At 37.0% G+C, this 12,736-nt stretch overlaps 1 protein-coding gene across 1 annotated transcript; it reads right to left on the reverse strand.

The window, feature by feature from the left end:
* Positions 1-1,373: 1,373 nt before the first annotated feature.
* Positions 1,374-4,289, reverse strand: LOC110038062 (protein SCARECROW). Its single transcript, XM_020742819.1, has 2 exons — positions 2,395-4,289; positions 1,374-2,032 (listed from the first exon to the last, which is right to left on the reverse strand). The coding sequence occupies exons 1-2, from the start codon at positions 3,864-3,866 to the stop codon at positions 1,561-1,563; spliced, it is 1,944 nt and encodes a 647-aa protein (XP_020598478.1). The 5' UTR covers positions 3,867-4,289; the 3' UTR covers positions 1,374-1,560.
* Positions 4,290-12,736: the final 8,447 nt, after the last annotated feature.

The raw sequence follows: 12,736 nt of genomic DNA on the forward strand, positions 1-12,736 counted from the left end.
TAGATATCCATTCTAAATGAACCATGGATTAATGTATTGTGAAGATATGGTGTACCCTAGTTTCAAGTCAACACCCAGGGTCAATCCTAACGCCAAGTAATCCTATAGGGATTCTTCTTGAATTCTCTTATAATGATCTTACCTACTAAATGCTAGAGGTTAAGATCAATATGTGGAATTTCAAGTCGAGTGAAAAGAAGAGTTTTGAATTTCTAATGGTGGGGGTACCTTTTCTAATTTTCTAAGACTAGTCAATAGGAAAGTCCTATGACTAGACCTAGGCTATTAAAGAAGTTTTCTAGACCTCAACCAAAAGTGAGGTCAACAGTGACATACATTTACATTAAATTATTTTTATTCTTTTCACAATGATTTCTGAAAAAAAAAGAATTAGAGAAGTAGAATATGTAAATAAAAATGTCTCAACATTAAGGAAATCAAATGATCCTGAAAGGAGAGTAGAATGAAGGCTTACCCACTCCTAGAAGATTGTCAGGTCTACTTAATCGACCGAGCGAAGCTATAAGAGTTGAGCCAACAAAGCCGAACGGGCCACGAAGCAAATAAGAAGGCGAATGAATAATCCAAGCACAGGCCCTTGAGCCAAAAATAAGACAAAAGATCATCCAAGTCAACCACTACATGAAAAACGACTCCCTATGATATACTACTCTCTGTTAGAACCGATCCAAGGCAAGATCTAATTTCACAGTATCTCCCATCATTCATCGGATGCCCTAGAGGCTCTTCACTTGGGCTAAGAGATTGGTAATTAGACTAGATCAACTGATCGACTCATGTTGAATAAGCTCATTCGATAATGTTGATCTAGTTAACTCGAAATCAGCTAAGCTTAGCCAACTGAACCTGAATGTAATTGTACATAAATAAGTCATGTATGTAAAATACTAAAAATATCCTAGGATGAACTTCTTTCAAATGAGCAAAAAAATATAATAGCTATATTATACCCTTATGCAATAAATAGGAGATTTATTTATATCAATAAAACACAAAAAATTACTATTCATTACTTTTCATTCTTCTTTTTTGTCTCTCTATTTCTTCTAACCTTACAGTTTTCCTCGAGCATATGATTCATAGGTAAGTTTAGATTCAGCATATGAAAATACATTAGAATTATGTGATATGTAAAACCCTTCTCAGTCCTGGTAAATACTTCACATGAGAGCAATTTCTGATCAAATTTAATAGGAACTAAAGATCCAATTTAACAGTGGCGAGTTATGAAGCTAAAAGGAAAGATTAACTCGAGCTTTACTTTAGGTCAAGAACACAAGGTTAATAAGCCAAATAGATAATAACATTAACCTACAGTAACGGAAAATTATAATATTCAACACCAGAACAAAAAAGCAATAAACTAAAGCTGGTTACCAGAAAAAAATAAACAAAAGAAACCCGCAGCAATAAAGCTGCAATCAAACTAAAGATCAAATTAGAAAACCCCTGCATTTCAGGCCCAATACATTTTCAGTCTTACAACATGTACACCGATGAAAGTCATTTCAATGAAACAAAACCTCTCCTTTTTTCCTCCTACCTTGCAACGCCGCCATATACGCCGCAGTTTGTCACCGGACTTTGAATTGGCTTCCACGCTGATGCTGTCAAGAGACAAAGATCTTTCCACCCAAGCTTAAGCGTGCCATTCTCCTCCATTAAAGTGTACCCATCCGAAGGAAACATACCGAGAAGGAGCGTTGCTTGAGCATGCGCGTTTCCAGCGAGAGAGACACCACGGAAGCCTGATTGGCTTAGTTTTTCCCTCCAATTCCCGAACTTGGCCTCACCGGAACGTGCTGGACCGCCAACGGCGAGAACATTGCGGATCTCCCTTGAAAGCAACTGCTGTTCAACGATGTGCCTCTCCTGACTCTCCTCGCCGTAACTCGCACTGAGTGAATCGAAAAGAGCAGAGTAGTAGTGGATAGCTTCGACGAATCGCGCAAGAAATGAACCCGCTTGGCTCAAGTCCTGTTCTACCATCGTTACCACCTTCGGCGACAACCTGTTTGATTAAAAAAGCGAGCTTTTTGATTAATAGTAGTAAATCGGAGCTTAAAATAATAGGAACATAAAGAGGTCAAAGATTTGAAAAAGCAAAAGTAGGAAACTTGTAATGATTACGGGAAGAAAAGCGATCAATCGACGAAGATCAAAGTACTGTAAGAATAATTACTACTTTTTAGCCTCTTCTAATCCAAAGAAGCGACCCATGAAAGAAAAAAAATCATCTTTCCAGATCTCAAGAAGAAGACTCTGGAAAGGATGGGTCAGACTTCAGACATCGGTAGAACCAAGCATTTGGCCCCTCCATGGCATGCAGAGAAGAAAAAGGAACCACCTTTCCCGGAGATAGAGAGAGATTACCTCTGAAGTAGCCAGAGGGTGTTGGTGTCGGATCCGGTGACATCGTAAAGCGAATGGTGAAGCCAATGAACAGCAACAGCCTCCCGGCGTGATACAGCAAGCCGTTCAGGATCGAGGTTACCGACCTTATCGGCGACAGCGCAGAACTCAAAAGGAAGACCAAGAGTATCAGCAAAATCGGAAAGCCGCTTCCCTGTTGCCTGAAGAGCTTCAACTGAAGAACCGAGACCAGTAAGACGAACACGCGGTGGTCCTCCGGGTCGAGAAGCAAGTATATGAAACAACCCAGGCCACTGAAGCCCTTGCATAATATCGAGATCAATAATATGTACACATTCCTCCCGCTCAAATGCTTCCTGTATCGCTTGGTTCGCAGTAAAATGAGAAAACTTAACGAACGGGCTTATCCCATTAAAAACCTGAAAGGCCGAAGCCAAACGCTGGCGGTGAACAGCAATGGGCGGCAATGGCGCATAAATGCCAAGACAAGAGCTTATAAGACGAGCAGACATTGCTTCGGAGAAGTAAGCAGCTACGCGCTGCGCTGATGTGCCAAAAGGAGTTGAAAGCTCCGATATTTCAAGCAGAAGACGGTTAGCTTCCTCGAGGTTGTCAGCCGCGACAGCCTCGGCGCATTGGAGAAGAAGAGTTAGCAAATGGAGTCCATCTTCATCACGCTTCTGCTGCCGGAGCTCCTCTTTCCTTGATGCTGAGGTTACCGACGTTGGGGGAGGGGGCGGCGGCGGCGGCGGCTGCGAAGGAGCTGCCGCTGCTTCTTCTGTTGAAGCAGAGGCGGCAGGATTTGGTGGGTAGATTGTAGCGTTATGAGGATTCTGTTGCTCTTCCCATCTTGGAACCAAATTGCATTGGGAGGGATCGCTTTGCTTATTTGCTGGCTCTGCTGGCGTTTGGGCGTCGGAGGAGAGAGAACGTAAGCGGAACTCCAAAACGGCGGCGAGGCTGGGGTTGCAAGGAAAGATGACCTCGCGCACGTTGTGGATTATTTGTGGGATCGAAACGTTAGCGGCGGCACTGGTAATAAGGTCGCGGATGATGCCGTCGATCCAGGCAGCAGAGGTGTCCTCGGTATCATAAGTGGAGTTTTGAGGGGTAGTGACGATGCGGTTGGTATCAGATGTGAAGAGAGGGAGCCCGGAGAAGCTGCAGAGGGCAGAGTGTGGTGGGGTGGGAGAAGGAAGAGGGGGGATAGAAGGCGTGGGTAGTGATTGGGGAATATCGGAGAGAAGTTGGTCGGAGGAAGGGAAGGGTGGAGGAGGGCGGCGAGGGGGATCGGGTTGGAGGTCGAGCTCAGAGGCAGGGCGTTTTCTGGTCATTTTTACCGGTTCGAAAGGGGTAAATGAGGGATCTTGGAGGAAGATAAGAGGGTTTTCTTCTTGTGAATTAATAGAGGAAGAGGAGGCGTTGGAGGGATCATGGGCATGAGGGAGGAGGAGGCAGGAGGTGGATGCCATCAGAAAAAACAAGGAGAAATGGTTCTACGCATGCTACGCGAGGGAAGAATGGAGGAGAAAGTGAGGGCGAAGATGAAATAGGAATGGTTAAGGATGAAGAAGAAGAGTAGAAGTAGGGATGAGGTAGTGAGGATGTCGAGGAAGAGGAAAAGAGCATCGAGGGGCCAAAGAAGGAAGCCAAAAGGATAACGGTGGGGGGATTTGGACATAGGCGGTCGGGGAAGGAGAGAGAGAAAGGAATAAACAGACAGAGATCGGAGACGGCTCTTTGCTATGTGGATTTCTCTGATTTGCTTTCTGGCTCGCTATGGTGTGTATGACTAGTGAGGAGGTGCGCGCGCGGTATTCCATGGAAGGTGGGATTTTGAAGCAGTTTTTTTTAATATTTTGGATTGGGAGCTCTGAGATTGCTTTTTCTTTTGACTTTGGGTAAATGGTTGGGATTCTCATAATGGTGAGGAAAAGCATGTTGAATTGTATGAGCGCTTATTTGTGTGCATTTTTTTTATTTTTATTTTAAATTGTATAATATTTTTACTAATAATAATTTTTTTAAAATTTTAAAGATAAAATAAAATTTTGAAACTAACAAATATAATATTTAACTATATTCATTATCTTTGATTTACATATCCTCTACGATTAAATTTTGTGCAAATGCCAATTAGTGCGAACACTTTCAACTCTGGCTTACCTAGTGCACGTTAGTGTTGACTGTCCTGTCCAAGACATTACTACCATCTTCTAAACCTCAAATCAATATAAATTGTCTGATGATTTAAAAAATATTATAATTTACATAACATATTTATTTAAAATTTAAATATAAAAACATAAAATTCAAGTGAAAACAAATAACTTTATTTGCCTTATACTACATAATATTGCTTAGATATTTCTATTACATATTTATTTGGAGAAATTTGTTTGAAACTTCATATTTTATGAAATTTTTCTCAGTTAAGACATCATTCTCAGTTAAGTCAAAATCTTTTAAAGCTTAAATCTAATTTAAATCTAGATTTGGACATGATTTAAGCTAATGTTTGAATTAAAGTGGAAATTAGGAGGGAATCCTGACAAGAATTTTATTCTTGGAATGATTTAATCATTCGTCTCTTGCTAGGAGCATCTATATAATCTATAATATGTTATGGAGAAGCGGAGCTTGTGATGGTACTTCGCTAAGGGAAACATTAACATGATTTGTGATGTTTAAATGGCAAAATGAGTTGATGTTTGTCTCTTGCTAAAGAAAATGATCCATGAGACCTATGAGAAGATGAATCCTTAATAGTGTTTGTTAGTAAAATTATTGACATGACTAATTATTTATGAAGGAGAAGAAGAATTTGTTAGTAGCGTGATGGACAGGACTAGTTTTGTATAAAGGAGAAGATAGGTTTGCTATTAGCATCATATAGTTTGATTTTGATAATAAAAGTTAACGTCATGACCAAAAATATTGGTGGTTTGTTTTATCTTGAACAAATTATTTGTAGGTAAAGAAATAGTCATCAGGACCATGCATAAGAAGACCTGAAGATTAGAGATATAGATGAGTGTGTATTTTTTCACGTATAAAAGTCACATATTTAGAAATATATGTTGAACTCACTAGATAGCAAACATCTACAAAATTTTCTTAGGACTTCGAGATATTGTGAGTTGTTATAAAGCCTTACGTCAATCCAGAAAAGATTATAGAGATATGGAGTCCTGAAATATAATTATGATAGGCATTCATAAAATATTATAGGTCTTTATGAAGAATTTATAGGCCTTTGTTAATTTTATGGTCCTTCCATAAGGCCATTTTCGTGGATGTTTTAATGATATGACAAATCATAAAAAATAATGCCACTCAAAATAAATTGATAATATTGGCATACTAAAGAAATTTTTTTTTTTCAATAATTGCAAGTACTTGTTCATCAGGAAAGTTCTCCTTTATATGAGCATGCAAATTTTTAGAATTGTTTTTTTCTCAAGTCTAGATAAAGGATAATTCACTTAATTTTTGGTACCTCTCCTATCAATAATCTCAATATAAAACTCTTGTAAGAAAATATCCATCTTATCAAATATGATTTAGCATCATTCCTAGTCACAAGATATTTAATAGCTGAGTGATCGACATATACTTTCACTTTATTATTAATCAAATAGGATCTAAATACTATTAATTGATTTAATCATCATAAAGAAATCTATTAACATAGTATATCGCATGAAGAACTTTATATGTCCTCTGTCCTAGCACAACTCTTAAGGCATTATCACTAGTACCACATATAAGCTCAAATAGATATTGCAAATTAGGTGTTACTATAAAGAGCGTCAATAAAAGTTGTTAGAAACTCACTATGAATATCGAAACGTACAGTCTTCTCTAACAAACAACACAAATGTTTATAAATTTTAGTGAATCCCTTAATATATCTTCTATAAATTTTGACATGCCCTAAAACCTCCTAACCCTTTTGACTGAAGTGGGCGAGAATAACTTTTCTATAACATAAATATTAGTTTTGATCTGCTTCCATACCTTTATAATATATTTCATATCCTCATTAACTAAGAACGGACATATGTCCTAGTTCATCATATGTTTAGTCTCTTTACACCTTTGCAATACACTTATAAAAAGTTCAAGACATATGTCAAAAACACTGCTAAACACAAAAAAGTCAGCCAAGAGCACTTTAATACCTTTCTTAATAAGATAAAAAAAATTACTAAATGCAACTTTGAAAAGTAGTGGGAGCATTACATAAACTAAAGGACATTCTCTTGAAAGCCAACATTCTATAAGGAGTAATGAAAGTAGTTTTATCCCGGTCTTCTGGTGTTATATAAATTTGATTATATCCTAAATAACCATCTAGGAAGCAAAAGCAAGAATTTTGTCAATTTAACTAAAATCTAAATAAGAAAAAGTAGAGGAAAATGGTCATTCCATATATCATTGTTTAATTTCATATAGTCTATGCAAATTCTCTAGCCAACAACACTTCTAGTTGGTATAAGCTCATTAATATCATTCTTAAGTACTATGACCACTCATTTCTCAAGGACATAATGAATTGGACTTACTCTTGCACAAATTAAAACGTGATAAATAAATTATACATCTAGTAATTTAATAATTTTTTTTTCATTGCTTATTTCAAAAAAGAGTTTAGCCTTTTTTGGTGATCAACTTTTGGTTCACGATTTAAATCCATTAAAATTTTGTGCATGCATAAGGAATTATTTCCTTAATATCTTCTTTGCTCCAACCAAAGGCTTTCCTAAAATTTCTCAAAACTTTCAATAACTATGCCTCTTGTAATTCACTCAAATTCGAGTAATAATTTTGGGGGAAGTTGAAAATTCTATTAAAGAGCATATTTTAAATGTTTGAGGAGAACCTTAAGTCCTAAATCAGATGCCTTCACAACATTAAGTAAAAAAGTTATAGGATTATTTGAGGTTTAAACCTATCCTTAATCACTCTAGGGATTATATCAAATAATAGAGCTGATTCATCTTAAGGTCTTTCATAACTATCTTTAATTATACTTTGTTATATTGGGTCCATTTCTAAAATGTCATCTAACATACCCATACACCAAATCTAACCTATAGCATTTATCATCCTTAGGGTCTTCGGGAAAATTTATTAATTTCAGAATATTAAAACTAACTTCTTTTTTATTTACTCACATGATAAGTCCCCTTTCCGAACTTCTATCACTACCATTTCAGTGGCAAAGAATGGTCAATCTACATTGATAGAGGGTTTTTATCTTCTTTATTATTTAAAAAAGCTGAAATCTAGAGAGAAGATAAATTTATCTAACCGAATAAAAACATCTTTTATAACCCTATAAGATAATTCAAAAATATGTTTTCTAATAGAAGGTTCTTAGTGGTAGGTTAAACCTTTCCTAGTCTTTCTAATTTCATTTTTTGATAAACATTTTTCTTAGCTTATATCCAATCACATTGGGACATAGGACATCTTTTTCCGTCCCACTAGATGACTCTATTGAGCTCTCTTAAGCTATTATTTAAGCATCACATTAGCTAAAATTTGAGATAACCCTAACTTAACGTAAAATTAAAATCCACCTAAATAAAATTAACATTTACAAAAATATGGCAGAAGCAAACCTAACCAAAATTCAAACAAAGTAAATATGAGCTAAAAAGAACTTAATTTAGTCAATCATAACCCATTAAATTTCACAAAAAAATTTTTTTTCTCTCTCCTATGGTGGGGCATGAATTTCTATTAAATGGGGACCATCTTAACCAAAAAATAATTGCACCATTAGATTCCTTAAAATTTTCTCTTCCTCTTGATTTAGGGTTTTCATTTTGGCCTTAACCACACCACCAAATCGGTCGTGCCCCCACTTCATGCTGATGCGCTCGCTCCACCCTAACACACTAGTGCACTCACTCCGTATGGTGGTGCATCCTTCCCTCATGGTGGCTCACCCGTGCCTCATGATGTCGCATCATCTCCATTCCATTATCATCTTCCTAACATCACACAAGGTAGTACTTAGGCATCCTTGGGCACACCCACACTACGAGGTGGCGCACTTACACTGCCTAACCCAAGCGAGCACTGTAATTATGTTGCTTGATAGTATAAGTTTGCTACCATAGTCCAACTCATCCCTCTCAATTTTGAAGGATCAACCACTCCTGCATACAACCACCACCCTCTCTACTCTTAATTTAACCCCTTAATCTTCTGTCAAAGTGACACCTAATTGTTCCTTCAAAGAACAAACCTTGTCTAAAGGCTACTAGCCAATTGAGCTAATAAAATCTCTGGATCAAGTGAGGCCCTGATCAGAGCTTCTCACATCTTTTTTTATAGGATCAGAGCATCGTAGATGCTTAGTTTGGCCTGCAACTTCCGAAGATGGGCTAGTACGTTATATTCCACTTTGTCACTTATTATTTAGGGATCCTCCAGTGTTGGAATTTCTTTCATCAGTGGAGTTGACTCTTGTTGAATAAAAATCTAATTCCCTTTGTCTTTTTTAAGCACTCTCATAGGCAAGACTTCCCACTCCTAAGGTTTACATCTATTATTTCTTTTGTCTTTTGAATTGGTCCCAATGTTTCATCTTCTGGAGTGACGATTGACCTTCCTGGCACTGTCTTTAAGTCTAATAGTTCTAACTCGATTGTGCTCCATGGAGTTCAAGGATAGGTACTTCACTATCTGAGCTATCATAAGACACATCGTGAACACCTTCCTTAGCCATATTTACAAGTTTGTTTGGGTTTTGTATGATTTGAGAATCGTCATGGGAATTGAAATTCACATTAGATTGGTTTTTAATTATGTAATCACTAGAGATAATAAAAACGTAGCCAAAATTAACTTGCTTTGCGATACACTTAAATTATATGGTGTTTTTAGATGCATTTTTATACCTATTTTTGAGATATTGTGCTTTAATGGAAGTTATTTGTGTGTTTTTCTTTCAGGTATATGTAAAAAGATGAAAAATGCTAAAAGGAGTGAAAAAGGATCAAATTTGGAGCAAAGAGATGAAAATTGTGCTAAAGTGTGCTAGAGATGAAAATTGTGCTAAAGTGTTTTGGCGCCTAAGCACCAGATCCAGCGCTTAAGTGACAGTTAAAATAAGAAGGTCGCGCCTAAGTGTCAGAGGTCCCGCGTTTAAGCGCCAGAGGCAGTTATTTGGCGGTTTTCTTCATTTGGCTGAATTTTGAAGAGGAATTTGAGGAACCTATTGGCTAAAGAGGGTGGTTATGACCACTAGGAACGAAAATATTATTAAAAAACGTACGAAAGGAGGCATCCTTTAGAAAATACATCAAATTGGGACACATTTTGAAGAGTTGTCAAACACCTCTTGGAGATTTATAAAAGAAGGAAGTTGAGACTTTTTGAACTGTGCTTGAAAGTTCTGAAAAGTGCTTAAAGAGGAAGAGAGTGCTGAGTCCCGAGAAGATCTTGAAGAATCTTGTGGAGAGATTCAGGCACCACAAAAATTTACTTTATTCTTTTTGTTTTTAGTTTTTTTTAGAGTTAAGAGTGTTGTAAAAGAGAAGAGATTTGAAAGAACTTCAAGTGTTTGGTGGAGAATTTGAGATAAGTTTTTATCTTTTGTTTTTAAACTTCTTTTGGTTTTAATTGAGACTTCTTGTTGGTTTGACAATGATTTCTACTTTTAAAAAAAGGCGTGGTTTTGTTTTCTTCATGGATTCTGAGTAGTTTTCTTTATATTTCTCCTTAAAATAATAAATAATTAAAGTGTTGGATGGAAGTTGTGGAGAGTATTAATCTTTAATGTTGGAAGAAGTTGTGATTTCAATTCCATTTACTTCATTTACTTTTGATTGGCCTATCCAAATGTTAAAATTTGTTGTGATAACATGTAAGAACTGGGCTGGTATTGTCTCAGTCAACAATTTGAAAGAATCACATGAGGTTGTATAAGTGAGAATGTAATTCATATGACTTAGTGCAAATAAATAGAGGAATAATCATTGAAGGATGTAGAGTTAGAGGACTTTAAAGTGACAGGTTAAAGCCCCCAACTTGGTTTATTGTTTTAAGTTCTGATACAAGATGTTTGCCCCCAAGTGGAGGGAATCGAGAGAACTCTAGAGTGAGAGCTCGTATCTTCCCTGCCTAGCCGGTCTTCAGAACTATTCAAGCTTTAAATTAGTCAATGTTCTTTATAGCAACTCTAGTATAATTGCTCATATTTGGCTCAACACCATTTGCATACTACCACAACAGAATTCCTATGCTTATTACTGATTCATGATAAGGAGAAAGATATTTTCAAATTTAGTGCTTTTCTTTTATATAAACTCAAGTTATTTTTTTAATTTGTTTCTGTTCTGTCAAAATATCAAAAATACCAAATAGATTTGAATTTTAATACTGTAAAAATATTTATAGTTTAAGTAATTGTCTTTTAAAAATAAAAAGTTTGCTGTTCAATAGAGCATATTGCATAATTTCTTTGTGGGTTCGAAATTCAGGTCTTAATCAAAAAGTCATATATTACTTAATAACGACACGTATACTTGCATAGTATCCCAATATATATATAAATTGAAAATCTAAATTCTTCTTTTCTGCAAGATCAAGTTTTGACTCTATTGCAAAGTAAGGAAATATAAGTGAAAATATAATCAGAGACATTGTTATACTATTGCATATAAACAGTCGAGATCACTTTGCATTATAAGTTCCTAGAGAAACATAAATATAATCTTATAAAGTTAATGGTTTGAGGGATTTCTCTCCCAAATCTGAAACAACCAATCTAGCATAAGCAGCTCCTAGGCTACTCTTCGCGCCATCAATTTTTGTCTTCTCAAAGATCTTCACCTCTTTCTACTTTTGTGGCGGCAAGTTCTTCAGTGTGATTAAGAAAACTAGCTTGGCAAGTTGTAAACTGTGGGTGGAAGCTTGTGCTAGAGGTGCTCAAATCTGATCTAGTATCTTCTTGGAGGAGCTGGTCCAAATTGTGCTCCATCCATCTTCTGTCGTGTAAGGATTGATCGAGATGACATGCTCGACCAAAATTACATTTACAGAACCTCCCTAAAGTTCTCTCAAATATTCTTTCAACATGATTATAGTTCCTTTTTTGAATTTTCTCTTGAGCCAACCCTTGAAGGTGTTGCAATCCTCTATGGTGTGCCCTAATAATCTATGGTATGGTTAGTATATAGGGTGATCTTTCTTATCAGCTTCCTCAGGCTTCTTGGACTCATGCAATGTGAATTCTAGCTTCTTGACCAAATTCTGAAACATCTTGTCACTTCTTCCTTCTTGAAGGAGTAAACTTTATTTAACTTATGCTTCAAAGTCAGAGCCTAACTCTCATCCATACGATAAGGACCTGACTTGCTACACTGTTGGTGTTGGTAAGTCTGCTGAGATGGCTTAGTCTGGATCTGCGTCAGCTGCTTATGTATGCCAACTGCTGTCACTGTTCCCGGTCTCTTCTCAAAAGTCTTTACCAATTTTGGGTGGTCAGCTTTCTCCAAGAGTTCAAGTTGCTTAACCTCCTCTTCCAGGCTCAAAGCTTTGTTGAGTAGCTTCATGAAGGTTTTGATGGTGAATAGCTTAAGCAAGAAAGCTACAGAACCGTGAATGCTCTTGAGTAAAATCTCAATCGCATGTTGCTCCTACAACTGATGCTCACACTTTGTGCTGAGATTCCTCCAACGCAGAATATAAACTACTAATGTCTCAATCGAATTTTGTTGCTCAACCACAAGATCACCGACGTTAATATGATTGTTGACCTCAATTTTGGTTGAGGTTTAGTTCCTCCTCTTTAATAGCCTAGGGACTAGCCATAGGACTTTTTCTTTTGACTATTCCTAGAAAACTAGACTTGGAACCCTCACCATTAGAAATTCTACCCTCTTCTTTACTCAACTTGGAGTTCCACATATTGCTCTCAACCTCTAAATACTTAGTAGGTGGGGTCACTGTGGGGAAACTCAAGATGAGTCACCCTTAGGATTGCTGAACCTTAGGGTTGACCCTGGGTCTTAGTCTGGAGCTAAGGCATTCACTACACTCATCTACACTCACATTCACTCCACTCACACCCCTGAACTCAAACTTCTAGACTAGATCCCTTGACCTTTTTAGATACTCATGTAGATGGTCCTCTAAACCTACTAGCCCTAGGGCTATGGTTTGGCTAAGACCACTACTAAGAGGACCCAAAATGGGGCTTCCTTTGGTCCATGGCTTATTGGTGATGATTGGTGCCTCAGAAAATACCCATCTTGGCCATTGGACCCCTAAGGCACCCCCTAATTACCAAAATACCCCTCTTTGGCCCAAAATCCCAAAC

The sequence above is a fragment of the Phalaenopsis equestris genome, unplaced genomic scaffold (genome assembly GCF_001263595.1).
Source record: "Phalaenopsis equestris unplaced genomic scaffold, ASM126359v1 Scaffold229919, whole genome shotgun sequence".
Lineage (NCBI taxonomy): Eukaryota > Viridiplantae > Streptophyta > Magnoliopsida > Asparagales > Orchidaceae > Phalaenopsis > Phalaenopsis equestris.